Raw genomic sequence first — 24,920 nt, 5'->3', positions numbered from 1 at the left:
CTTTTCTGTAAGCTTGAAATAATTCATAATTGTAAAATAATACTGATACGGTTTGACTCTGTGTCGCCACCCAATCTCATCTTGAACTGTGATCCCCACAGGACAAGGGAGGAGCCCAGCGGGAGGTGACTGGATCATGGGGGCGGTTTCTTGTGCTAGTGAATTCTCATGAGATGTAATTGTTTGAAAGTGTGAGGCAGGTCCCCCTTCGCTCGCTCTCTCTCCTGCCGCCATGTGAAGGTCTTTGCTTCCCCTTCGCCTTCTGCCCTGATGGTAAGTTTCCTGAGTCCTCCCCAGCCATGCGGAACTGTGAGTCATTTAAACCTTTTTTCTTCATAAATTACCCAGACTCAGGTAGTTCTTTATAGCACAGTGAAAACAGACTGATACAAATATCAATATTCATTGACAAGTAAACTTTTTAATGACAATATAATACATAAAAATATCAAACTTAATGCCCAATACATAGAATGTCATTCACAATGTGTGGGCATATGCACCTGCAGAAGAGCCTGTAAGAATGGACCCAAAGCATTCACAGTGCTGTTCCCTCTGAACCGTGGAGCTTAGTCACTTTCACTTTCTTATTCACCCATGTCTGTAACTGCTTCAACTTTCTACAAGACTACATGAACGATCATCTGTATTTCTTCAGAGCCCTGGGCGGCTGACTCCCAGACGTGGAAGGACCTTTGCACCCCATCCTGCAGATGCCAGTCACCCAAAGGGCAGACAGCCTGTGGGGAGGGCTGGGGGGCTGTGATGCCTTCCCGCATGCAGCCTGCTCAGTGAACCTTCTCTCTAAGGGTCCAGTGTGGGGCACATTATTTGGTGGAACCACATGGGTGGACTAGTAAGCATGTAATTAGACTGGAAAACCTGGAGATGCCAATCTGCCAAAAAATGTCATCTTAAGACACAGGCTGTTTACAGATGCCGCATTACAAAACCACAAACTGGTTGTCACACACAGCCCACAGCACTTGCCCTAAACCCTAGTTCAGCCTGTATGTACCGACTATGGGCATCCTATCTGTGCACCTCTCTCTATCTCTTTATTTGTTCATTTTGTCACTTGCTCCTTTGACCCTAACCAGTTACAGCACCATTATTAACAGAGTCCTGGGAAGCATTTCTGAAAGACCTCACGTAATCACTGGATGTAGACGGCACACCTGTGTATTAGAAACCATGAGTGTGTCACGTAAAAACACCCTGCAAATGAAGAGTCTGCAGTGAGGGGGGCCGGTCACAAAGCCGACCGTGGTGGAGTCCTCATGGGGCTCAGCACCCAGACCCCCTATACCTGCAGTCTTCAAAACCTGACAGATTTTACACGAGGGACTCCAAAGCTAGGATAAAATTTTGGCTTCCACATTCCTCGGGCCTCTCATGGTGCTGCCTCTAAGGCCTTGGCACTGAATGTTGCCCTGAAGAATCTAACAAACTTTCCCTTATGAGCCACTCACGGCACGTGCAGATGATCGTCACTGTTTCCTGTCGACTTTCCCTGGTACAGGGTGTGCACTTGCAAACGGCAGACGCTCTTACGTCTTGTTTTACTTCACAAAAGCTTTCTTGAATTAGTTTTTAAAATATGTTCTGTTCCAATGCTTTGGATTTCTTCTTCATGGACTTCAACGTGCCTAGGATGGATATATTTTCCCTACTTCTCCAGCTATCACCAAAAACGTCATTCACAATAAAAATGATTTTTTTTTTTTTTTTTGGACAGAGTCTCCCTCTGGAGTGCAGTGGCGTGATTGAGGTTCACTGTAGCCACAAACTCCTGGGTTCAAGTGATCCTCCCACCTCAGCCTCCTGAGTGGCTGGGACTACAGGTGTGCACCACCATGCCTGGCTAATTTTCTTTCATTTTGCTTGTAGAGATGGGGGTCTAGCTATGTTGCCTAGGCTGATCTCAAACTCCTGGCCTCAAGTGATCCTCCTGCCTCAGCCTCCCAAAGTGTTGGGATTACAGGTGTGAGCCATTGCACCCAGTCTAGGTATCATATTCTTTGCTTTTTCATTTCTGTCTTCTGACATGCTTCTGTGGTGTTTTCTTTTTTTTTTTCCTGGTCTTGTGGGCCTTTTAAATTTAATGATTAGAAATAAAGAATTTTGATCTGGTGTGATCTTGGAAGCTAAGCAAGGTCGAGCCTAGTTAGTACTTGGATAGGAGAAATTAAAAATTTTAGAAGCATTTTCTTCCCTAAGTCTCATGTGTCCCATGTCATCTGCACCGACGTCTGGTGCTACTTCCTGCTGCCTGAGAGTCGCAGCCAAGCTTCTACATGTCCTTTGGCCTATCTGTTCTCAGAGATGCCGTTGATGGCCATAGGCCGTCGGGAAGCTGGGTTGATTACTAGCTGCAGGAAGGAGGCTATGCACTGTAGGGAAATGTGGCAGGGAGGGGTTTCCCTTTACTGAGACAGAAAATAAGCTAAGTTTGTAGATTGCAGGTTCGTTGCAGGTGTTCTTCAGCTGATGGGTATAGACCCTGCAACTGCTCCGTTCACATTTTATTTTTATTTTTTACTTTTTCGAGACAGTCTCACTCTGTCACCCAGGCTGGAGTGCAGTGGCATGATCTTGGCTAACTGTACCCTCTGCCTCCCAGGTTCAAGCGATTCTCGTGTCTCAGCCTTGTCTCAGCCTCCTAAGTAGCTGGGATTACAGGCATGTGCCACCACGCCTGGCTAAATTTTGTGTTTTTAGTAGGGATGGGGTTTTACCATGTTGGCCAGGTTGGTCTTGAACTCCGGACCTCATGTGATCTGCCCAACTCGGCCTCTCAAAGTGCTGGGATTACAGGTGCAGCCACCACGCCTAGCCTCCATTTACATTTTAAAACTCATGTTGGAATTTTGATCACAATTTTCCCCTGCTTTGTGAAACATGTTTCTGCTCAGGTAAGTTTTGCTGCTTCTTTGCTGTCCCAATGTTATGACTGCACAGATTTGGGGATCGTACCTTTTTTGTTCTTCAGGTTTCAATATGTTGGATTAGAACAAGGATCAGACATGAGAGCAGGAAATGGAGGGAAAGAGGCTGAAAAGTTTTTGTGGCATCTCAACTACTGTGGGACAGTGGACAGGACCCTCTGTATGAGGCACGTCAGGCCTTTCCGTGACCAGCCTGGCCGAGGAGGGCCCTCCCATGGGATCCTGCCATCTCTGGGGATGCCCTTTCTTTTGGAAGTGGTGTTTCTCAAATCTGCCAGTCTGTGGCTTCCGGCATCTTCTGCACCTTTTCATTCTCCCTCCCCCAGGACTGTGCCCTGTCCCTTCTTTGTCTGGCTCATGGCAGCCCCTCCTTAGGACAGGGCCCTCTCCTTCAGGGGACAAACACTTGCCGAGGAATCTGGAATCATGCTATTCCCCATGTGAGGGTGCTGGGCATGAAGCGAGGGGCCACCATCCAGCTTACACTGCACTCTCCCAGCCACTGTACCTGCCAGAGGAAGTGGCTCCTTGGGATGACTCCATGAGGGTGTAGTTTGCTTATAAGCCCAACACCAACGAGGAGATTCTTCCCCAATCCGCCCAGGGGCTGAATGCGTGATCAGCAGCCTGTCTAGGACTCTGTCATGTTTTCTCTTCTCTGCCGCTTCTATCACACTACCATCACGTTTGGAGCTGGCATTGCTAATTCCAGGTTCTCAGGGTCACAGTTTTAGTAATTTGGGATTTGGAGCATTGTTTGTTTTTGTTGCTATTCTCATATGGTTTCTTGGAACATAAGTGGAAGAAGTTCAAACTAAGTGATGTCACGCCCTTTCTCCATTAAAGTTTTAGATTTCTGTACTTTAAAATTTTTTTTCTGAAACTCTGTTGGTTTCTAGTCCTTTTTATGGTACATTGCTTCTTTACTCCTAATTGTAATTACTAGTTATAAAAAGCATTTAAAGTACTCACTTTATAATGTTTCCATTAATTCTAACATCTGAAATCTTTCACGTTGAATTACATTCTCCCTCATGGTGCTGTACTTCCTTGTGGGTTCTGTACCTTGTGACCGTACCTCTTACTCTGTGGAGTGTGGCACATTGGGTTGAGACTCAGGCTGAATGCAGATCCCCTTGGGAATCTGGGCTTTTGCTGGCCAGGAGAGTCCACCACCACCCTAGGCCATGGAAATTAATTCAAGGCTTGAGATTTTTCATACTATACAAGTAGTGCAAATCTGGGTTATAAACCAGCATGGGGGTTGGTGCCTCGTCACAGATTTTCAAAAGACACACTCCAGATTCCATCATTCACCTAGATCTTGTCCTCTGATGATTACTTCCTTTCTTGATAGTATACTGATGCGTTTAAGAAGATTTTCAAAATATTTCAACATTTTAAACTGTTTTCAGAGGAGGGTCAAAGTATCTATTCCATTATACTGCTAGAAACAGAAGTGTCAGACACTCCTTGTAAATCATACATTCTTCCTCATCCTCTCTTTCCAAGCACAGATATAACTGGAGTTTCTGCTTTGTTTAATAACTGTTCAGTTAGCCAGATTTGGTTCTTTTGTTATTCTAATAAGACAATAACAACAGCACTAGTTATTAATAATGATGACTTACACTGAAAACTTGTAGCTAATAAATACCATGCTACTACTTCTTAGAGCTGGCAACACTAAAATAGACAGGCACCATGGCACACAACTTTCACAGAAATTCTTCACTTTCAGTACGTACCCCTTGGTATTTTGTATCCAGTGTCTCCTGGTTTTCTGAGATTCCTTAGGATATGATCTGAATGGATGTTTATCAACATACCCGTTAACCACAAGCCAAAACCTAAAGGAAAAAAATTGCAAGATGATTATGACTAATAAACCATAAAATTTCACTACGAGCCCCAGCCTGACTGAACAGTATTATTGCAACCCTTCATATTACCATTGTTAGTGCAACATATTAGCCATAACTGATAGTAAAAACCATCAAGCACTGTTGTCAGGTATGCTAAGCAGGGCTTTGTTTTTCTAATAATACAAATACATCATCTAATGCATTCAAAATATTTTGACCTGATCATCACAATCTACATTTTCAGGATGACAGGTATGGATAGAAATCTGACTTGGGCACAAGGCTTCTTTCTAGGGAGCATCAGGGAGTCAGCCCACCAATCAGACTCATCCCACTTATTTCTCACAAAATCCGCATGAGGCACTGCTACCATCTCCACCACATGGATCAGGAGGGGTGATGCTCCTGTGCTGCTCTGTCCCCACTGGCTGTACACTGCCCCTTGAGGAATGGCAGTTCCTAGGAGCCGATCTCTGATCTTCTCTTATTTACAACCTCATTTAAACAAATTAATGCACATCCACGTTTCCCCTACCGCAGAATTCCTGCCGGCTCATCAATCAGCATTCCTTGGTCAGTCCTTCTTCCTCGGTTACTGACAACAGTCTACCATGGCTGGCTGCACGGCTCTCCCCAGAATCCCACGGTATCCCAAGTTTTCTTCCTATTCTAACAAATCTGCAGGGATTTTTCATCACTTAAAGGAGAGTTCTTAGTATCACATCAATTAATTCCATCAAGAAAAGGCAAAGGCCAAAACAGTGCTTTATAAAAGAAATATTGATAAAAAGGGGTTAACTTGATGGTTCTGATATACTTTTTAAAAATGTGAAAGACACATGCTGCTTAATGCTGGCATTTAGTTCAATATTAAATCAGTGTACACGTGGGGTATCATTATTATTTGAGTCATCACATCAGTGACATTGAACATTTTTTCACAGTTAGAACAAGGACATGGAAAACCTTCCGGTCTATAGCAAGGGTTTCAAGATTTCTTCCTTCTGATTTTGCCACTGTAATCAGCTTTTTTTTTTTTTTTTTCTAAGCAGTTCATAACATTTTATAATAGGTTTTGTAAGTCATTTATTGGATCCATACATTTATAGTTGATTTGCTACCTTTTTGGGATTTTAGTATTTCACCCCTAGGTAACTGGGCTTCCAATATGAGGTTCTAGAAAGAAATCATGTTGTCTAAATACCATGGCTACTTTATGTTTCTTCTAGGAGACAAGCTCCCTTTATTGCTTAGATTGGAAGAAAACTAGTACTTGTGTTCATCTAAGCTAAATATTTAATTCCATTTATAAGAATCTTAAAATCTAGCTGGGCACAGTGGCTCACACCTATAATCCCAGCACTTCGGGAGGCCAAGATGGGTGGATCACTTCAGGCCAGGAGTTCAAGACCGGCCTGGTCAACATGGTGAAACCCCATCTCTACTAAAAATACATAAATCAGCCAGGTGCGATGGTGCACACCTGTAATCCCAGCTACTCCGAGGCTGAGGCACAAGAATTGCTTGAGCCTGGGAGGCACAGGTTGCCATGAGCCAAGATTGTGCCACTGCACTCCAGCCTGGATGACAGGCTGCCTCAAAAAAAAAAAAAATCTTAAAATCTTTCTATAAAATATTTTAGATTAACCACTTTTGCTGTTTTGGAAAACCTTTTGTTAGAAATTTGCTGGGCACGATGGCTCATACCTGTAATCCCACCACTTTGAGAGGTCGAGGCAGGTGAATAACCCCAGGTCAGGAGTCCAAGACCAGTCTCGCCAACATGATAAAACCCTGTCTTTACTAAAAAAATACAAAACTTAGCTGGGCATAGTGACATGCACCTATAGTTCCAGCTACTCGGGAGGCTGAGGCAGGAGAATCTCTTGAACCCAGGAGGCAGAGGTTGCAGTGAGCCGAGATTGCACCACTGCACTCCAGCCTGGGCAATAGAGTGAGACTCCGTCTCAAAAATAAAACAAAGAAAAATAAATTTATTATTATTTGGTTATTACTTCATGGTAACTACAGTAGGCATAATTACTTATTTATGTAATTTCATGTCTGTTCCCTCACAAAAACAACTCTAGGCAATAAATATAACACACAAAACGTAACCTAGATTGTCTTCCAATTGGCATATTTTTTCCTTTTCAAATCCTTCTGTTTAATTGTAGAGAAGTCAAGAGGTCTGTATTTATTGGTGTTTGGAATCTCTGACCAGCTTCACAGTCACCTCTACGTGATGCGAACCATCCGCGGAGCTACTTTAAATAGGAAGGTTCTTTTGTTGTTGTTCATCATAGAAGTGAGTCCCACAAGACTCTCTAGTAAACATTTAAAATCTATATCTTTAGTTAAAAAGAAAAAAAAAAGAAATTCCCTTTCCTCTTATTTCTTGTTGCCACTTGTGGGCACTCAGCTTGGCGAGGCGGCAGAAATCACCGCTCTGCCATTCACTGTGTCTAGATATCTTGGGCCAGCTGTGTAACTCTTCTGACCTTTCACGTCTTATGGGCATCCTTTCTGCCTCAGAGAACACGGGGAGGCATAAATTGTGTGATTGGCATAGGAACTCAAAAGCCTGTTCTTCCTCTTGACAGGTAGGGCAGAAGAAAATAAAGTAGTCAAAAAGCAGGTAAACCAAGAAGATATTTGGGAGTACTGTACAACAATTGAGTACCAAACAATTTAGTCTAGCATTTCATGAAGGCACAGATTTCTGGGGCTAGAAAAGGATCTTGAAACGCCTTCTCAGCCAACCCTCCTTTTGTAGAGGAGGGACAGGTGTCTCACTGTAACAATCCTTAGGTATGGTGAAACCTTGGAATAAAATTCTAATTCGCCGACAAAAAACATGACTGAGAAATGTGAAAGGGACCTCTCAGCAACAAAGTGCTATCCAAGTGTTAGTTTATTTCTATGATTATAAATTAATACTCATGGAGAAGCAGCAAAATGCAATGTCAGGTCACTTTATGTAGCTTAAGGGGAAGCACTGCAGGGTAGTTTCCAAATCTGACAGACTAACTTTTAGCATGCTGCCGTTGTGAGTAAGCTACACCTCAGTATGGTTTAATATCTAAATGCTAGGATAGACTAAACAAATACATAGAAGAACCTTTCTTATATACAAGACTCCGGAGTTTTTTTGTTTTGTTTTGTTTTTTGGAGACAGAGTCTCACTTTGTCACCCAGGCTGGAACGCAGTGGCACAATCATGGCTCACTGCAGCCTTGACCTCCTGGCCTCAGGTGATCCTCCCACCTCAGTGCCTCTGATTAAGCTGGGACCATAGATGTGTGTCACCATGCCCGGCTACATTTTTGTATTTTGTGTAGAGATGCAGTTTTGCCACGTTGCCCAGGCTGGTCTTGAACTCCTGGATTCAAATGATGCTGCCCACCTCAGCCTCCCAAAGTGCTAGGATTACAGTGGGAGCCACTGCATCCAGCCAGATTATGAATTTTTAATGCTCTTGCAAATATCGTTGATGGCTGTTTTATTTTCATTTTTGCTCAGAACTTATAAAGTTATAATTAGAGGTTGAAAATGTACATTAATTCACATGAACGGACACAAATAAAAAAATTCATCAACTTCATAAACCTAAAAGCTGATTCAAGTTCATAGAATCACAAAAGCTGCACTGTAGGAAGATAACCCAGGCTGGGTTTTTCTCATGTCACAGAAGAAACCGCAGGAGGTTTGGGTCCTGTCTTAGATTAAGTGGTCAATGAGTGGCCAAAGTGTCTCAATCTTTAGTTCCTGCTCATTCTGCTACAGTGCGCTGCTATTTTTGGGTTCTTGGCCTGACCAGGCACCTGTGCTTCAGCGCCTGCCCATGCGGGGGAAGGTTCCCATCACCTGTGTCACCTCCCTGCCCCAAGCTGTGCTGAGACCCCTGGGACTCCAGGGTCCTGCTGCTTTCTCTGCTGTGAGTCTTTGTTCTCACATAAAAGTAGTGATGTGAACAAGGCGGAGTTCACTGCTGTGGACACTCACCTATTAGAAAACGGGGATCTGTTACCCAGTCATCAGCATACACTGCCCAATGGCTCAAGTATCTGCTTTGCAAATAGCCGTTAAAGGTACAGAACATAATTGCCATTGTACACGCCAACAGTGGCATAGGCTTTCCTCCTCGCATCAGAAATGGGTAAATTAAGCACCTTAGGAAATAAGAAACAGGCACACATTTTTAAAAACTTAAAGATAATCGTTTCTGTAATCCTGCCTTAAATGATTTGGGTTTTAAATCTTACTTTCTTGTACAAACGTCATCCTCAGTAACATTCATACTGATTTATTATATCTAAGCTAAAAGTGGATTTTGATTTTAATTTTATTTTTTGAGACAGGTTCTTGCTGTGTTGCCCAGGCTGCAGTGGCATGATCATGGCTCACTGCACCCTTGAGCTCCAGGGTTTCAGCGACTTTCCTGTCCCAGCCTCTCGAGTAGCTGGGACTACAAGCATGTGCCACCACACTTATTATTATTATTATTATTATTATTATTATTTTGTAGAGACCAGTTCTCACTCTGTTGCTCACGCTGGTCTCAAATGCCTGCCTCAAGTGATCTTCCTGCCTTGTTCTCCCAAAATGCTGGGATTATAGGTGTGAGCCACTGTATCCAGCCAAAAAGCAGACTTTTAAATAAAGCATTACCACGTTTCAATTATGTTCGCCACAGTGTACAAACTCCAGATTCTACTTACATACAATATAAAACAGAATACATTGAATTTAGGAAAACTAGGGGCTTCAAGAGGCTTTCAAAATTTCCACTATCCTAAAACCATTAACTAGTCCTAGTCTGAGCAATGAGATTTGGAACACATCATCACATCATCCATCACCACTGCAATGGCTTCCATTCACTGAGCACTTTCACCTGCTAGCCCCGCCCCCCACTCCCCCTGCGACTCCCCGCCCCCCCGCCTCCCCCAGCTAACCCGGCAGAGGCACTCTTATCCACATTTGATAGAGGATAAAATTAAGACTCAGAGTGGTTAAGTAGGTTGCTCAAGGCCACGGGCTAGTGAGTGGCTGAGATTAAACATAAATTGGGGCAATTCAAATATCATGTTCTGTTGTACCACACTGGCTTAGATGCACTTTACTAAAGGTTTAAGGAGTGAAAATAAAAGGACAAGAAATTAGAAAATTATAAAGCGAATGCTAAATGTTATTCTCTGTTTGAATTTTCTTTTCTTTTTTTTTTTTGAGACGGAGTTTCGCTCTGTCGCCTGGGCTGGAGTGCAGTGGCCGGATCTCAGCTCACTGCAAGCTCTGCCTCCCAGGTTTACGCCATTCTCCTATCTCAGCCTCCCGAGTAGCTGGGACTACAGGTGCCCGCCACCTCGCCCGGCTAGTGTTTTGTATTTTTTAGTAGTGACGGGGTTTCACCAGATTAGCCAGGATGGTCTCGATCTCCTGACCTCGTGACCCACCCGTCTCGGCCTCCCAAAGTGCTGGGATTACAGGCTTGAGCCACCGCGCCCGGCCTGAATTTTCTTTTTAATATCAGTGTATAACACACTGAAAGAGGGGACATCACTACATATCCTACAGATCTTAAGAGGATAATAAGGAACTCTTTTTTTTTTTTTTTTTTCAAGACAGGGTCTTGTTCTATCACCCAGGCTAGAGTGCAGTGGGGCAATCATGGCTCACTGCAGCCTCAACATCCTAGGCTCAAGTGATCCTCCTGCCTCAGCTTCCTGAGTAGCTGGGACCTCAGGCACATACCACCACACCTGGTTAATTTAAAAACTTTTTTTTGTAGAGACAGGGTCTCTCTGTGTCTGGTATCTAGTTCTGGTCTTGGACTCCTGGGCTCATGTGATCCACCCAGATAATAAGGAACTATTATGAACAACCTTATACCAATAAATTTGACAACTTGATGAAATAGACAAAGTCCCTGAAAGACACAGATGACCAAAACTGACCCAAGAAGGAAGAAAGACAACATGAATAGCACTGTTACCAATGAAATAAATCCAGTTTAGACTTATGAAATTCTAGAAAAGGCAAAATGAGACTCAAGGGAGAGGATTAACTACAAAGATTAACCTTCCCTTTTTGGGCAATATTACTGCTCTCTCTATATTGATAGATTGTGAAGGGTGGGCAGGCAAGATGGCTGAATAGGAACAGCTCCAGTCTGCAGTTCCCAGCGAGATCAACACAGAAGGTGTGTGACTCCTGCATTTCCAACTGAAGTACCTGGCTTATCTCACTGGGACTGGGTGGACAGTGGTGCAGCCCAGGGACGGCGAGCTGAAGCAGGGTGGGGCATCGCCTCACCTGGGAAGTGCAAGGGGTTGAGGGATTTCCCTTTCCTAGCCAAGGGAAGCCGTGAGAGACTGCACCAGGAGGAATGGTGCATTCTGGCCCAGATACTGTGCTTCTCCCACAGTCTTCACAACCAGCAGACCAGATTCTCTCCAGTGCCTGGCTCAGCAGGCCCCACCCCAATGGAGCCCAGCAAGCTAAGATCCACCAGCTTGAAATTCTTGCTGCTCCACAGCAGTATGAAGTCTACCTGGGATGCTAGAGCTTGGTGGGGCGAGGGGCATCCACCGTTGCTGAGGCTTGAGTAGATGGTTTTACCTTCACAGTGTCAACAAAGCCCCAGGAAGTTCAAACTGGGTGGAGCCAACCGCAGCTCCCTGGAACAGAGCACCTGGGGGAGGGGGCAGCTGTGGGTGCAGCTTCAGCAGACTTAAACGTCCCTGCCTGACAACTCTGAAGAGAACAGCGGTTCTCCCAGCACAGCGTTCGAACTCTGAGAAAGGACAGCTTCCTCAAGTGGGTCCCTGACCCCTGTATATCCACACTGGAAGACTCCTCCCAGTAAGGGCCAGACACCTCATATAGGAGAGCTCTGGCTGGCATCTGGCAGGTGCCCCTCTGGGATGAAGCTTCCAGAGGTAGGAACAGGCAGCAATCTTTGTTGTTCTACAGCCTCCACTGCTGATAACCCAGGCAAACAGGGTCTGGAGTGGACCTCCAGCAAACTCTAGCAGACCTGCAGCAGAGGAACCTGACTGTTAGAAGGAAAACTAACAAACAGAAAAAAAAAATAGTATCAATATCACCAACATCAAAGACCAAAGGTAGACAAATCCACAAAGATGGGGAGAAACCAGTGCAAAAAGGCTGAAAATTCAAAAAACCAGAACTCCTCTTCTCTTCCAAAGGATCACAACTCCTTGCCAGCAAGAGAACAAAACTGGACAGAGAATTAGTTTGACGAATTGACAAAAGTAGGCTTCAGAAGGTGGGTAATAACAAACTCCTCTGAGCGAAAGGAGCATGTTCTAACCCAATGCAAGGAAGCTAAGAACCTGGAAAAAAGGTTAGACGAATTGCTAACTACAATTACCTGCTTAGAGAAGAACATAAATGACCTGACGCAGCTGAAAAACATAGCACAAGAACTTCGTGAAGCATACACAAGTATCAATAGCCAAATTGATCAAGTGGAAAAAGGATATCAGTGATTGAAGAGCAACTCAATGAAATAAAGCGAGAAGACAAGATTAGAGAAAAAAGAGTGAAAAGAAACAAACAAAGCTTCCAAGAAATATGGGACTATGTGAAAAGACCAAATCTATGTTTGATTGGTGTACTTGAAAGTGACAGGGAGAATGGAACCAAGTTGGAAAACACTCTTCAGGATATTATCCAGGAGAACTTCCCCAACCTAGCAAGGCAGGCCAAGATTCAAATTCAGGAAATACAGAGAATACCACAAAGATACTCCTCCAGAAGAGCAACCCCAAGACACATAATCGTCAGATTCACCAAAGTTGAAATGAAGGCAAATATGTTAAGGGCAGCCAGAGAGAAAGGTTGGGTTACCCACAAAGGGAAGCCCATCAGACTAACAGCAGATCTCTTGGCAGAAACCCCACAAGCCAGAAGAGAGTGGGGGCCAATATTCAACATTCTGAAAGAAAAGAATTTTCTTTTCTTTCATATCTGGAATTTCATATCCAGCCAAACTAAACTTCACAAGTGAAGGAGAAAAAAAATCCTTTACAGACAAGCAAATGCTGAGAGATTTTGTCACCATCAGGCCTGCCTTACAAGAGGTCCTGAAGGAAGCACTAAATATGGAAAGGAACAACTGGTACCAGCCACTGCAAAAATATACCAAATTGTAAAGATCATCGACACTATGAAGAAACTACATAAATGAACGGGCAAAATAACCAGGTAGTATCATAATGAAAGGATCAAATTCACAGATAACAATACTAACCTTAAATATAAACAGGCTAAATGCCCCAATTAAAACACACAGACTGGCAAATTGGATAAAGAGGCAAGATCCGTCGGTGTGCTGTATTCAGGAGACCCATCTCACGTGCAAAGACACACATAGGCTCAAAATAAAGGGATGGAGGAATATTTACCAAGCAAATGGAAAGCAAAAAGCAGGGGTTGCAATCCTAGTCTCTGAGAAAACAGATTTTAAATCAAAAAAGTCAAAAGAGACAAAGAAAGGCATTACATAATGTTAAAGGGATCAATGCAACAAGCAGAGCTAACTATCCTAAATATCTATGCACCCAATACAGGAGCACCCAGATTCATAAAGCAAGTTCTTAAAGACCTACGAAGAGACTTAGACTCCCACACAATAATAGTGGGAGACTTTAACACTCCACTGTCAATATTAGACAGATCAATGAGACAGAAAATTAACAAGGATGTCCAGGGCTTGAACTCAGCTCTGGATCAGGTGGACCTAGTAGACATCTATAGAACTCTCCACCCCAAATCAACAGAATATACATTATTCTCAGCACCACATCACACTTATTCTAAAATTGACCACATAGTTGGAAGTAAAACACTCCTCAGCAAATGTAAAAGAACAGAAATCACAACAAACAATCTCTCAGACCACAGTGCAATCAAACTAGAACTCAGGACTAAGAAACTCAATCAAAACCGCTCAACTACATGGAAACTGAACAACCTGCTCCTGAATGACTACTGGGTAAATAACAAAATGAAAGCAGAAATAAAGATATTCTTTAAAACCAAAGAGAACAAAGACACAACATACCAGAATCTCTGGGACACATTTAAAGCAGTGTGTAGAGGGAAATTTATAGCACTAAATGCCCACAAGGGAAAGGAGGAAAGATCTAAAATCGACACTCTAACATCACAATTAAAAGAACTAGAGAAGCAAGAACAAACAAATTCAAAAGCTAGCAGAAGACAAGAAATAACTAAGATCAGAGCAGAACTGAAGGAGACAGAATCATAAAAAACCCTTCAAAAAAATCAATGAGTCCAGAAGCTGGTTTTTTGAAAAGATCAACAAAATAGACAGACTGCTAGCCAGACTAATAAAGAAGAAAAGAGAGAAGAATCAAATAGATGCAACAAAAAAACGATAAAGAGGATATCACTACTGGTCCCACAGAAATACAAACTACCATCAGAGAATACTATAAACACCTCTATGCAAATAAACTAGAAAATCTAGAAGAAATAAATAAATTCCTGGACACATACACCCTCCTAAGACTAAACCAGAAAGAAGTTGAATCCCTGAATAGACCAATAACAAATTCTGAAATTGAGGCAATAATTAATAGTCTACCAACCAAAAACAGTCCAGTATCAGATGGATTCACAGCCGAATTCTACCAGAGGTACAAAGAGGAACTGTAACCATTCCTTCTGAAACTATTCCAAACAATAGAAAAAGAGGGAATCCTCCCTAACTCATTTTATGAAGCAAGCATCATTCTGACAGCAAAACCTGGCAGAGAAACAACACACAAAGAAAATTTCAGGGCAATATCTCTGATGAACATGGACAGGAAAATCCTCAATAAAATACTGGCAAACCGAATCCAGCAGCACATCAAAATCTTATCCATCACAATAAATTGGCTTCATCCCTGGGATGAAAGTCTGGTTCAACATGCACAAATCAATAAACGTAATCCATCACATAAAGAGAACCAATGACAAAAACCACATGATTATCACAATAGATGCAGAAAAGGCCTTCAACAAAATTCAACAGCTCTTCATATTAAAAACTCTCAATAAACTAGGTATTGATGGAACGTATCTCAAAATAATAACACCTATTTATGACAAACCCACAGCCAATATAATACTAAATGAACAAAAACTGGAAGCATTCCCTTTGAAAACTGGCAGAAGACAAGGATGCCCTCTCTCACCACTCCTATTCAACATAGTATTGGAAGTTCTGGCCAGGGCAATCAGGCAAGGGAAAGAAATAAAGGGCATTGAATTCGGAAAAGAGGAAGTCAAACTGTCTCTGTTTGCAGATGACATGATTGTATATTTAGAAAACCCCATCGTCTCAGCCCAAAATATTCTTAAGCTGATAAGCGAATTCAGCAGTCTCAGGATACAAAACCAATGTGCAAAAATCACAAGCATTCCTATACACCAATAACAGACAAACAGCCAAATCATGAGTGAATTCCCATTCACAATTGCTACAAAGAGAATAAAAAACCAAGGAATACAACTTATAAGGGATGTGAAAGACCTCTTCAAGGAGAACAACAAACCACTGCTAAAGGAAATCAGAGAGGACCAAACAAATGGATAAACATTCCATGCTCATGAGCAGGAAGAATCAATATCGTGAAAATGGCCATACCGCCCAAAGTAACTTATAGATTCAATGCTATCCCCATCAAGCTACCATTGACTTTCTTCACAGAATTGGAAAAAACTAGTTTAAATTTCATATGGAACCAAAAAAGAGCCCACACAGACAAGACAATCCTAAGCAAGAAGAACAAAGCTGGAGGCATCACGCTACCTGACTTCAAACTATACTACAAGGCTACAGTAACCAAAACAGCATGGTACTGTTAGCAAAACAGAGATATAGACAAATGGAACAGAACAGAGCCCTCAGAAATAATACCACACATCTACAACCATCTGATCTTTGACAAACCTGACAAAAACAAGCAATGGGCAAAGGATTCCCTATTTAATAAATGGTGTTGGGGAAATTGGCTAGCCATATGTAGAAAGCTGAAACTGGATCCCTTCCTTACACCTTCTACAAAAATTAACTCAAGATGGATTAAAGACTTAAACATAAGACCTAAAACCATAAAAATCCTAGAAGAAAACATAGGTAATACCATTCAGGACATAGGCATGGGCAAATACTTCATGACTAAAACACGAAAACCAGTGGCAACAAAAGCCAAAATTGACAAATGGGCTCTAATTAACTAAAGAGCTTCTGCACAGAAAAAGAAACTATCATCAGAGTGAACAGGCAACCTATAGAATGGGAGAAAATTTTTACAATGTATCCATCTGACAAAGGGCTAATATCCAGAATCTACGAAGAACTTAAACAAATTTATAAGAAAAAAACAAACAAGCCCATCAAAAAGTGGGCAATGGATATGAACAGACACTTCTGAAAAGAAGACATTTATGCAGCCAACAAACATGAAAAAATGCTCATCATCACTGGTCATTAGAGAAATGCAAATCAAAACCACAATGAGATAGCATCTCATGCCAGTTAGAATGCTGATCATTAAAAAGTCAGGAAACAACAGGTGCTGGAGAGGATGTGGAGAAATACGAATGCTTTTACACTGTTGGTGGGAGTGTAAATTAGTTCAACCATTGTGGAAGACAGTGTGGTAATTCCTCAAGGATCTAGAACTAGAAATACCATTGCCCTAGCAATCCCATTACTGGGTATATACCCAAAGGATTATCAATCATTCTACTATAAGGACACATGCACATGTATGTTTATTGCAGCACTGTTCACAGTAGCAAAGACTTGGAACCAACCAAAATACCCATCAGTGATAGTCTGGAATGTGGCACATATACACCATGGAATACTATGCAGCCATAAAAAAGGATGAGTTCGGCCGGGCGCGGTGGCTCATGCCTGTAATCCCAGCACTTTGGGAGGCCGAGATGGGCAGATCACGAGGTCAGGAGATCGAGACCATCCTGGCTAACCTGGTGAAACCCCATCTCTACTAAAAAATACAAAAAACTAGCCGGGCGAGGTGGCGGGCGCCTGTAGTCCCAGCTACTCAGGAGGCTGAGGCAGGAGAATGGCATAAATCTGGGAGGCGGAACTTGCAGTGAGCTGAGATCCAGCCACTGCACTACAGCCTAGGCGACAGAGCGAGACTCCATCTCAAAAAAAAAAAAAAAAAAAAAAAAAGAGGGATGAGTTCATGTCCTATGCAGGGACATGGATGACGCTGGAAACCATCATTCTCAGCAAACTAACACAGGAACAGAAAATCAAATACCACATGTTCTCACTCATAAGTGGGAGCTGAACAATGAGAACACATGGACACAGGGAGGGGAACATCACACACCAGGGCCTGTCGGGAGGTGAGGGGTCGGGGGAAGGATAGCATTAGGAGAAATATCTAATGTAGACCATGGGTTGATGGGTGCAGCAAACCACCATGGCACGTGTATACCTATGTAACAAACCTGCATGTTCTGCACATATACCCTAGAACTTAAAGTATAATAATAAAAAAAAAATTAAAAAAAAATATTGTGAAACTGAATTTAGATTTATGAAATCCAGACAAGGCGAAAATAGAGTCAGGGTGGAGACTGGCTGCAAAGACACAAAGGGAGTTTTTTTAGAGGAATACAACTGTTCCATCTCTTGATTTGCGGTGATGATTATACAACTATATGCAATCACCAAAATTCATCAAACTACAGACCTTTTTTTTTTTTTTTTGAGATGGAGTTTCACTCTTGTCGTCCAGGCTGGAGTGCAGTGGCGTGATCTTGGCTCACTGCAACCTCCACCTCCCGGGTAGAAGCGATTCTCCTGCCTCAGCCTCCCGAGTAGCTGGGATTACAGGCATGCATTACCACACCCGGCTAATTTTGTATTTTTAGTAGAGACAGGGTTTCTCCATGTGTGTCAGGCTGGTCTTGAACTCCCGACCTCAGGTGATCCACCCGGCTCTACCTCCCAAAATGGTGGGATTACAGGCCTGAGCCACCGCGCCCAGCTCAAATTAGACTTAAAATGGGTGAATTTTATTATTTGTGAATTATACCTTAATAGAGCAGGAAAAAGTTTAAAGCTTGTTATTTGTTTCCATTCTGACCATTTGTGGCAGGGTAAAATCATAATTAGTCATCAGTTACGGTTATGAACATCAACAGTCATCACGTGATAATAGTAGTGTAATGCTGGCTGTGCATCCTCAAGCCACTCTCTCCCCAGCACTCCTACTCAACTCCTGGGGAAGACACTCACATAAGTCAAAAGCAGCCTCCAAGGTTCTCCTCTCACTCAGGCCAGGATCCCTAGGAAGACTTCATACTGATTTACAGCCAAGTACGTGTTGGCCAGTAAGTGTGCATTCAGGCGTTGTGTCATCAGTGAGGTGGGTATTCTCCTGGAAGCTGTAGTGTTGCCAAGCAATGAATAAGAACAAGGAATCCCAGCAATTTCTCTCTGCATCTTGGAATCACGATTTAGATCCAGGCAGACAATGGGTACCGCGGGCTGGCGTTTGGGATGCAGGCACACTGCAAGCGCTTGCATACCAACATTTTCTGTAGAACAAGCAGACTTTGGTTTTGATGGAGATAAGTGTGCACTTCTTGGACTGTCATAGGCGCCCTTAAAAATAGGAGGCAACCTTGACTTGTGATCAGACATCCTTCTTGCCTCTGCCCATTGGTCAACCAGAACAGGAGGCCTTGTGTTAGACCCGGATGGACAGAATTAATGGCAGAAGACAGAGTGGCTCTCACTCTACCCCTCAGTGTACCAAGTTGAGAAGCACCAAAAGCTGGCAGCCCACTTCTGAAGTCAGCTTAGGAGATTCTCAGTGTGGCAAAGAGCAGAAAGGACACCGGTATGAGAAAGTTGAGAGAAAACTTCCCTGACAATTATGGCTTCAAGATATTTCCCAGTAGGCAAACTGCAGGACGGAGCTGAGAAAGTGTTCCAATTCTAAGTCAGAAGACATATGGAAAAAAAGAGCAAGACATAAAAATTGTGGGGAATATAAGGCCTGGATATGGTTTAGAAAACAGTCTGTTGAAATAGACAGGATTCAGTTCATAAGAGGTCAGGCCTCTGGACCTGGAAAAATTCCATCCTAAATTCAATAATGGATAACAGGAAGGCAAGGTGAAAAAGAGGAAGAGAAAATATTAGCAAGCTTGAAATGCACAGCCTGAAAATGGTCTAAGACACTTCTGCATTGGATGTCACCCATTTAAACAATGGACAAATGCAGTGCGAGAGAAGCAACGCCCGGGAAACATTCTGCGTATGGGGTGGACGTTCCCTCCGGGAACCTCGTGGGTTGAATACTGACCTGAAAAACGTCAGCTGGCAATGACACTAGAACTGTGTCAAAAGAATATAATAGAGGATAATATTACCAGACTCTGCACTCACCAGCCTATTCCCAACTCACAGAAAAGCACTGGTCAGAGAAATTAGAACATTTAAGACAGGGAGGTCGAGGCAGCAGAATTTCTTCACAAAGCAAAGGAAAATGAGGCTGCAACCAAAGTAGGCTATCAGGCGGCTCATGGGTTAGTGAAGGAAGGAAAGCTGCGCATCGATGGTGAGTTAATCAACACGGCAGCCAAAGAGGCGTGTCCAGAGAATACACACTTGTTTCTCACAATTAGCCTTTCAGGGAGAACACTTGCTATAGGAGTTAAGGACACTGGGAGCAACCTCGACAGTCAATTTAAACAAGGCAAGACCAGGTGCCGTGGCTCATGCCTGTAATCCTTTGGGAGGCCGAGGCAGGCAGACTGCTCGAGTCCAGGAATTCGTGACTAGCCTGGGCAACATGACGAAACCCCCTCTCTGCAAAAAATATGAAAATTAGCTGCATGTGGTGGGACATGCCTGTAGTCCCTGCTACTCGGGAGGCAGAGGTGGGAGGATTATCTGAGCCTGGGAGGTGGAGGCTGCAGTGAGCTTAGGATCATGCCACTGCACTCCAGCTTGGGTGACAGAGTGAGATCCTGTCTCAAAATAATAATTAAAAAAAAAAAAAAGCAAGGCAGATGATGAGCATTCTTTGTTGGCTCTGGGTGAGTCTATGGATGTTACTGACACGGCTCAGTTGTTTATTTGAGGAGTTCACATCAAGGCTGAAGTGAATGAAGGATTAGGCTCTTTAGATAGTCTGTGTAGAACAACTACCGGTGAGAATATTTTCAAAGATGTTGAGAAAACACAAATTCAGTAGAATCCAAGGTGGAATCTGCTAAGCCATTACAATTGATGGTGATAAGAATGTATGGGACAAAAAAACAAACAAATTACAAACTTAGAAAGCTTGTAAAAATGTAAGGTGTTTCATGCTATTCTTTGTAGCAGCAGGTCTTTTGCAGAAAATCTATTGTGTGTGATTGAGCCCATAGTGTCAACAATGAATGACAATCCCTCTCATGGACTCAACCATCATCCGTTCTCTAACTTTTTGTCACAAATAAGCTGACTATGCTGATTTGTCCCACGTAAATACACCAGTTTGATGGCTTAATAAAGTTTTACTGCGTTATTTTGAGCTCAGAGCTGAGACTGAAACTTTTCTGAACAAGAACTGCCCTCACCACCATTACTGAGTTCTGAAGGGCTTTGGAAAGTAGCTTTTACTAAAGACTTGATAATAAATTCAACCTACAGCTAGCTGCAAGGCAAAACAGCACTCGTGCAAAACTCATACTGTGTTAAAGTCATTTTGATGACAACTGACATTGTTCCAATCAAATTCATATCAAACTGCGTTCTGTACTTTCCATGCTATTAAAATTAAAAGAAGTGAGATCTCCATGCTCACACACATTTGCAGAGAATATAAATTCTAAGTTTAAATACAGTGTGTTTGTGAACCTGGATTTGCATATTTCAAAATCCATTCAGCTGTGCAGTGGAAGAGCTGCCATCTAATCTTCCACAGGAAGATATGAATCTGCAACATAATACGATAAGGAAAGGCAAAGATCAAGAGAAGAATCTAACAGGATTCCATGAGTGCCTTCCAAGAGATGACCGTGCTCAGTTAAAATCATATACACGTGGACTGATGTTGACGCTTCCATTTACAGAGAGAAAATACGCACAATCTCATTACAGATCAACACTACGAGATGAACATTTACAATAGATGTTGACAATAGGAAACACTAACTGTGAATCCTAGTAAGTGAAATGTTATCCCTTACCAAAAGAATTCTATTCTTCTCATTAGACATATATTACAAAAAATGCACTAAGATAATATATTTTGAATTTACCACTGAAACTTTTTGTGAAAATTTGTTTTCTCTCATCATAAATACCTACCCAGTATCTTGGCCCACAAAGCCTAAGATATGGACTACCTGGCTCTTTCCAGAAAAGCCTGCTGACAATTAGTCTGAATTAGCACAAGTGTTATATTTTGGAGACATCAACTTGACTTCCTTAGAAAGTGCTCTTGCTCAGGGCACTGGTGCTACATGGCTGGAGCTGCTGCGATCTAGGTTTGGCTGTGCTCTGGAAGTGTATCTGCATTTTTGAATGACTTCTGCTCTAGCACATGCCCTGGATAAGACATTCACAAAGAACCTCAGGATAAGATTTGTCCCTCTTTTTTGTCTCATGTGAATGTCTCAGAACTGCAAGGACTAGAGACCAAGCCTTACAAAGATCGACACCAGTCTTTTCCGCTGTTCTCTGATTCCTGCCCTGGAAGGGGACACCAGTAACCCTGATGATGACTAGGCCTGTCATAAAACCGCTGAAGTCAACAAAGCGGTGGACAGGGGAGGGGAGGGGAATGCTGCCTCTGCCTCCAACCACTAGGAGAAGGTGAGATCTTCCCCCGACTTCCCTCTCTCTAGAGAGCTCTGACTTGGACCTAGGCACTCCGCTCCGAGGAAGCGCTCTGCCCCTCTCAGCACCTTCTGGAAGGCTTTTCTCGTTTCGGGCCATTCCCTTTAGTTTTATTCAGTTTCCTTCCTTGGAAATCCATTGTTGTCGGCAAAGATTTTCCTTTGACTGTGGTCAGTTTGGAACTCGCATGGGGTAGGGTCGGGAAGAAGGTGTCTAGGCATGGCTTTTACCTGAGTCTTTGTCTAGACTCTAGAGGGACAACAGCACTTCGGAGAGTGCAGTGGACTCCAAGCATAAATGACAGGGTCCTACTTAGGGCCATGGGGCCAATTTCAGAGAGCAAGCAAGGTGGGCGCACCTGCCTGGATATAAATTACTCATGGAACTCACAGCACATCAGTCTGCGGCCCAGACTACCCCAGTTAGGACAGGCGTGGGCACGCACAGCCCGTTCTCCTACACCGTCCCATTCGCACACACAGTCAGCATTCCACAGAGGAACAATGGGAAACAACTATCCCCTCTCTTTGAGAAAATAAAGGGTTGAACAAGGTGACAATCCCTTAGGATGGAAACCATATTTAAGAGAAACTATGAAGCACTTGGATTAAAAAGAACGTTAAGTAATGTGTTATAAATCTGTTTTCTGTTCTGATTACAAGCTAATGAATACAAAACAGTCAGGTCTGGGAAGCTACACAGAGACTCTGTTTGCTGATTCATCAGAGTAAATGTAAGATTAAATCTGACACTTCGTTCTCCGTCATGTTAGTTTTCCTATTTTATCTTATCTCTTTCCATGTAAAGAACCAGACTTTGGCCTGGTGTGGTGGTAATGCCACCACTTTCAGAAGCCAAGGCAGAAGGACTGTTTGAGCCCAGAGGTTTGAGACCGGCCCAGGCAACATTGGGAGACCTCATTTCAATTTAAAAAAAAAAAAGAATGACACTTGCTTTTCATCAAGTTGTTTTTATAACCCATGAAAACTGCAAACCTTGGTGTCTGTGAGGCCACCAGGAATGGGAGACATGTTTGATGATGGAGCTGAACTGAGAGCATTAATGAGCCAGAATTTCTTTGGTGCTTCAATGACCGGGACGATTTGCAGTTGCCTTTTGGTTGAGTTTACAAGCTTAGATATAATATAAAAGTGCATCTTATAGTTCCTTATAGAAGTGTTTCTGTAATTCCTAATCCTATACTAAATGCCACCTTTTTTTAACACTGCAAACCTGTGACTATTATCCCTATTTTACAGATCAGAACATGGAAGCTCGCAGGAATATGGTGACGTGGCCAGAGAACATCACAGTGGCCGGGCTGGCTGGCAATGTCCCCTTCCCAGGTGCTCCAGCCACCACACCATGAGGACCCGTTGAGACGTGGGAATGTCTGGCTCGACCATATGAAATTGTCGCTGTCAGTCATTTTCACTAAGTGTTTCTATTAAGTCAAAAGAAATACCAACTGCCAAAAGTAGGTTACAAGATGTTGTATGTGTTTGTATGTTTGTATTTCCACTGCTTAGAAAAAAAAAACTGATTAAAAACAATGAAAGATATGGGAAAAAGATAGTACCACAATACTGTCCGCTTTATCTCTAAGATGCAATTATAGGCACCTTTTATTTCTTTCCTTGAATTATTTTCTAAGTTTTCTACAACAAGCATGTATTTCACCTGTCAGTTTGTTCACATACAATATTGACAAGTGTCTTACGTCCTGGCACCTAACATTCAGAACAGACAGAATGGGAGACATGGAGAAATTCAGTTTCCTGGGCTAAATTCAATTTCCTAAAAAGGCTCAGAGAGAAGCAGGCGAAATTAATAAAGAAGCAAACACAGATTATCCATCTAAAGAAAAAGAAAATACCCTATAAGCACCCAAGAAGAAAAATAGATTATCGAGAAGAACAAAATCATTGGGGCTGCTTCCCTGTCCATTCTTACTCTCCGCGAGGTCTGTGGGGTGGCACCCACATAAGGGCACTGAGAACTCCGAACTTCTCAAACGTCTACTCCTAAGCAGCACTCGAGTGATTTCTCCAGCTATTCAAACCAGCAGAATTACCCATACAGTATAAACCCAAGTAACTGGTAAATAACTGTTCCTACTCATCTGCTTGACGTCATCTGCTCCAAAGCGGAAAGACTCAAAATATAATACAGTATGCATTCCAGGGATGAAAATGCAAACTTGGAATGACTAGTCTTTCAAACGTTTAAAGTAAGATTCTTGGGTTTTGTCATCTTGGAAGCAAGTTCTATGCCTATTTAATTCACACAGTGAACTAAAAAAGTATGTCTTGAAATATCTTCCCAACAAACTGGGAATGATAATCCCTTGGTTGACTTGTAACAAATAGGCATTTATTCAGCAAATGATTAGACTCTCAAAGCAACTGGACGTCATCTTTCAGGACAACCTGTAATGTTGTACCCCCAAGTTTGGGGACAATGAAATAGAGAATTTGGTTATATGGGAGTAATTTAGGCCATGGTGGATTTAATCATTTTTAAATGTTTAAAACTGAGAGTGGTTAATTTTAATAATTGACTTTATTGCTTTTTTCCCTCAACAACTTGAGACCATTGAAATCTATAGCACTTCTTAGATTTGGGTCTGTTCCTTTCGCCTAGCCTTTCCTTCTGTAAAAGACTTTTGAAATGATGGCCAAATTGCACAGCTGCCAACAAAGCATGCTTAAAATAAGCACTTGGCCATCATTATTTCACTTTTCATCATTCTACACTTTCGAATAGAAGTTTTTCTTTTCTCAGATTATTCCAATCCATGAGACAAGGGCCAAGGATTCAGTATGGCCTCATTAAAACAAATTAATTAGAAGGCCATTAGGCTGAGATGGTGTCTTATGTCTTACATAAGCACATGGAAACCTAACAGTGGAAGGAAACTTAAACCAATCAGAAACTGCCAAGTGACTTCTAATGAGAGATTGTGCCAATCAGAAACCACCCACTAATCTCTGGGACTTTCCACTCTGACCAACCAAACGCTTCCTTTGTCTTGCCTGTGCAAACACATCTTACAAAATCGCTTTCCTACACGCCTTCTAGGTGGAGCTTACACTGCTTGTGGTTTGGTGCTGATTCATGAATTGGTCTGCTCCAAAATAATGCTACAACTTTTTTTTTTTTAAGATGAGTTTCGCTCTTGTT

General features: G+C 42.5%; 1 protein-coding gene across 1 annotated transcript in view; it reads right to left on the bottom strand.

Annotated features, from left to right (window-relative positions):
* Positions 1-24,920, bottom strand: part of SRD5A1 (steroid 5 alpha-reductase 1) — a 37,856-nt gene that overhangs the window by 8,472 nt on the left and 4,464 nt on the right. Inside the window, exons 2-3 of the mRNA XM_033178765.1 lie at positions 8,819-8,985; positions 4,697-4,798 (exon numbers count right to left, since the gene is read on the bottom strand). Coding sequence (XP_033034656.1) covers positions 4,697-4,798; positions 8,819-8,985 — 269 coding nt within the window. The remainder of the gene's footprint in view (positions 1-4,696; positions 4,799-8,818; positions 8,986-24,920) is intronic.

This window comes from Trachypithecus francoisi, unplaced genomic scaffold (genome assembly GCF_009764315.1).
Source record: "Trachypithecus francoisi isolate TF-2019V2 unplaced genomic scaffold, Tfra_2.0 Lachesis_group2, whole genome shotgun sequence".
NCBI classification, from domain to species: Eukaryota; Metazoa; Chordata; class Mammalia; order Primates; family Cercopithecidae; genus Trachypithecus; species Trachypithecus francoisi.
Note: the sequence above shows the minus strand (reverse complement) of the source record. Positions and strands in the feature narration are given on the sequence as shown.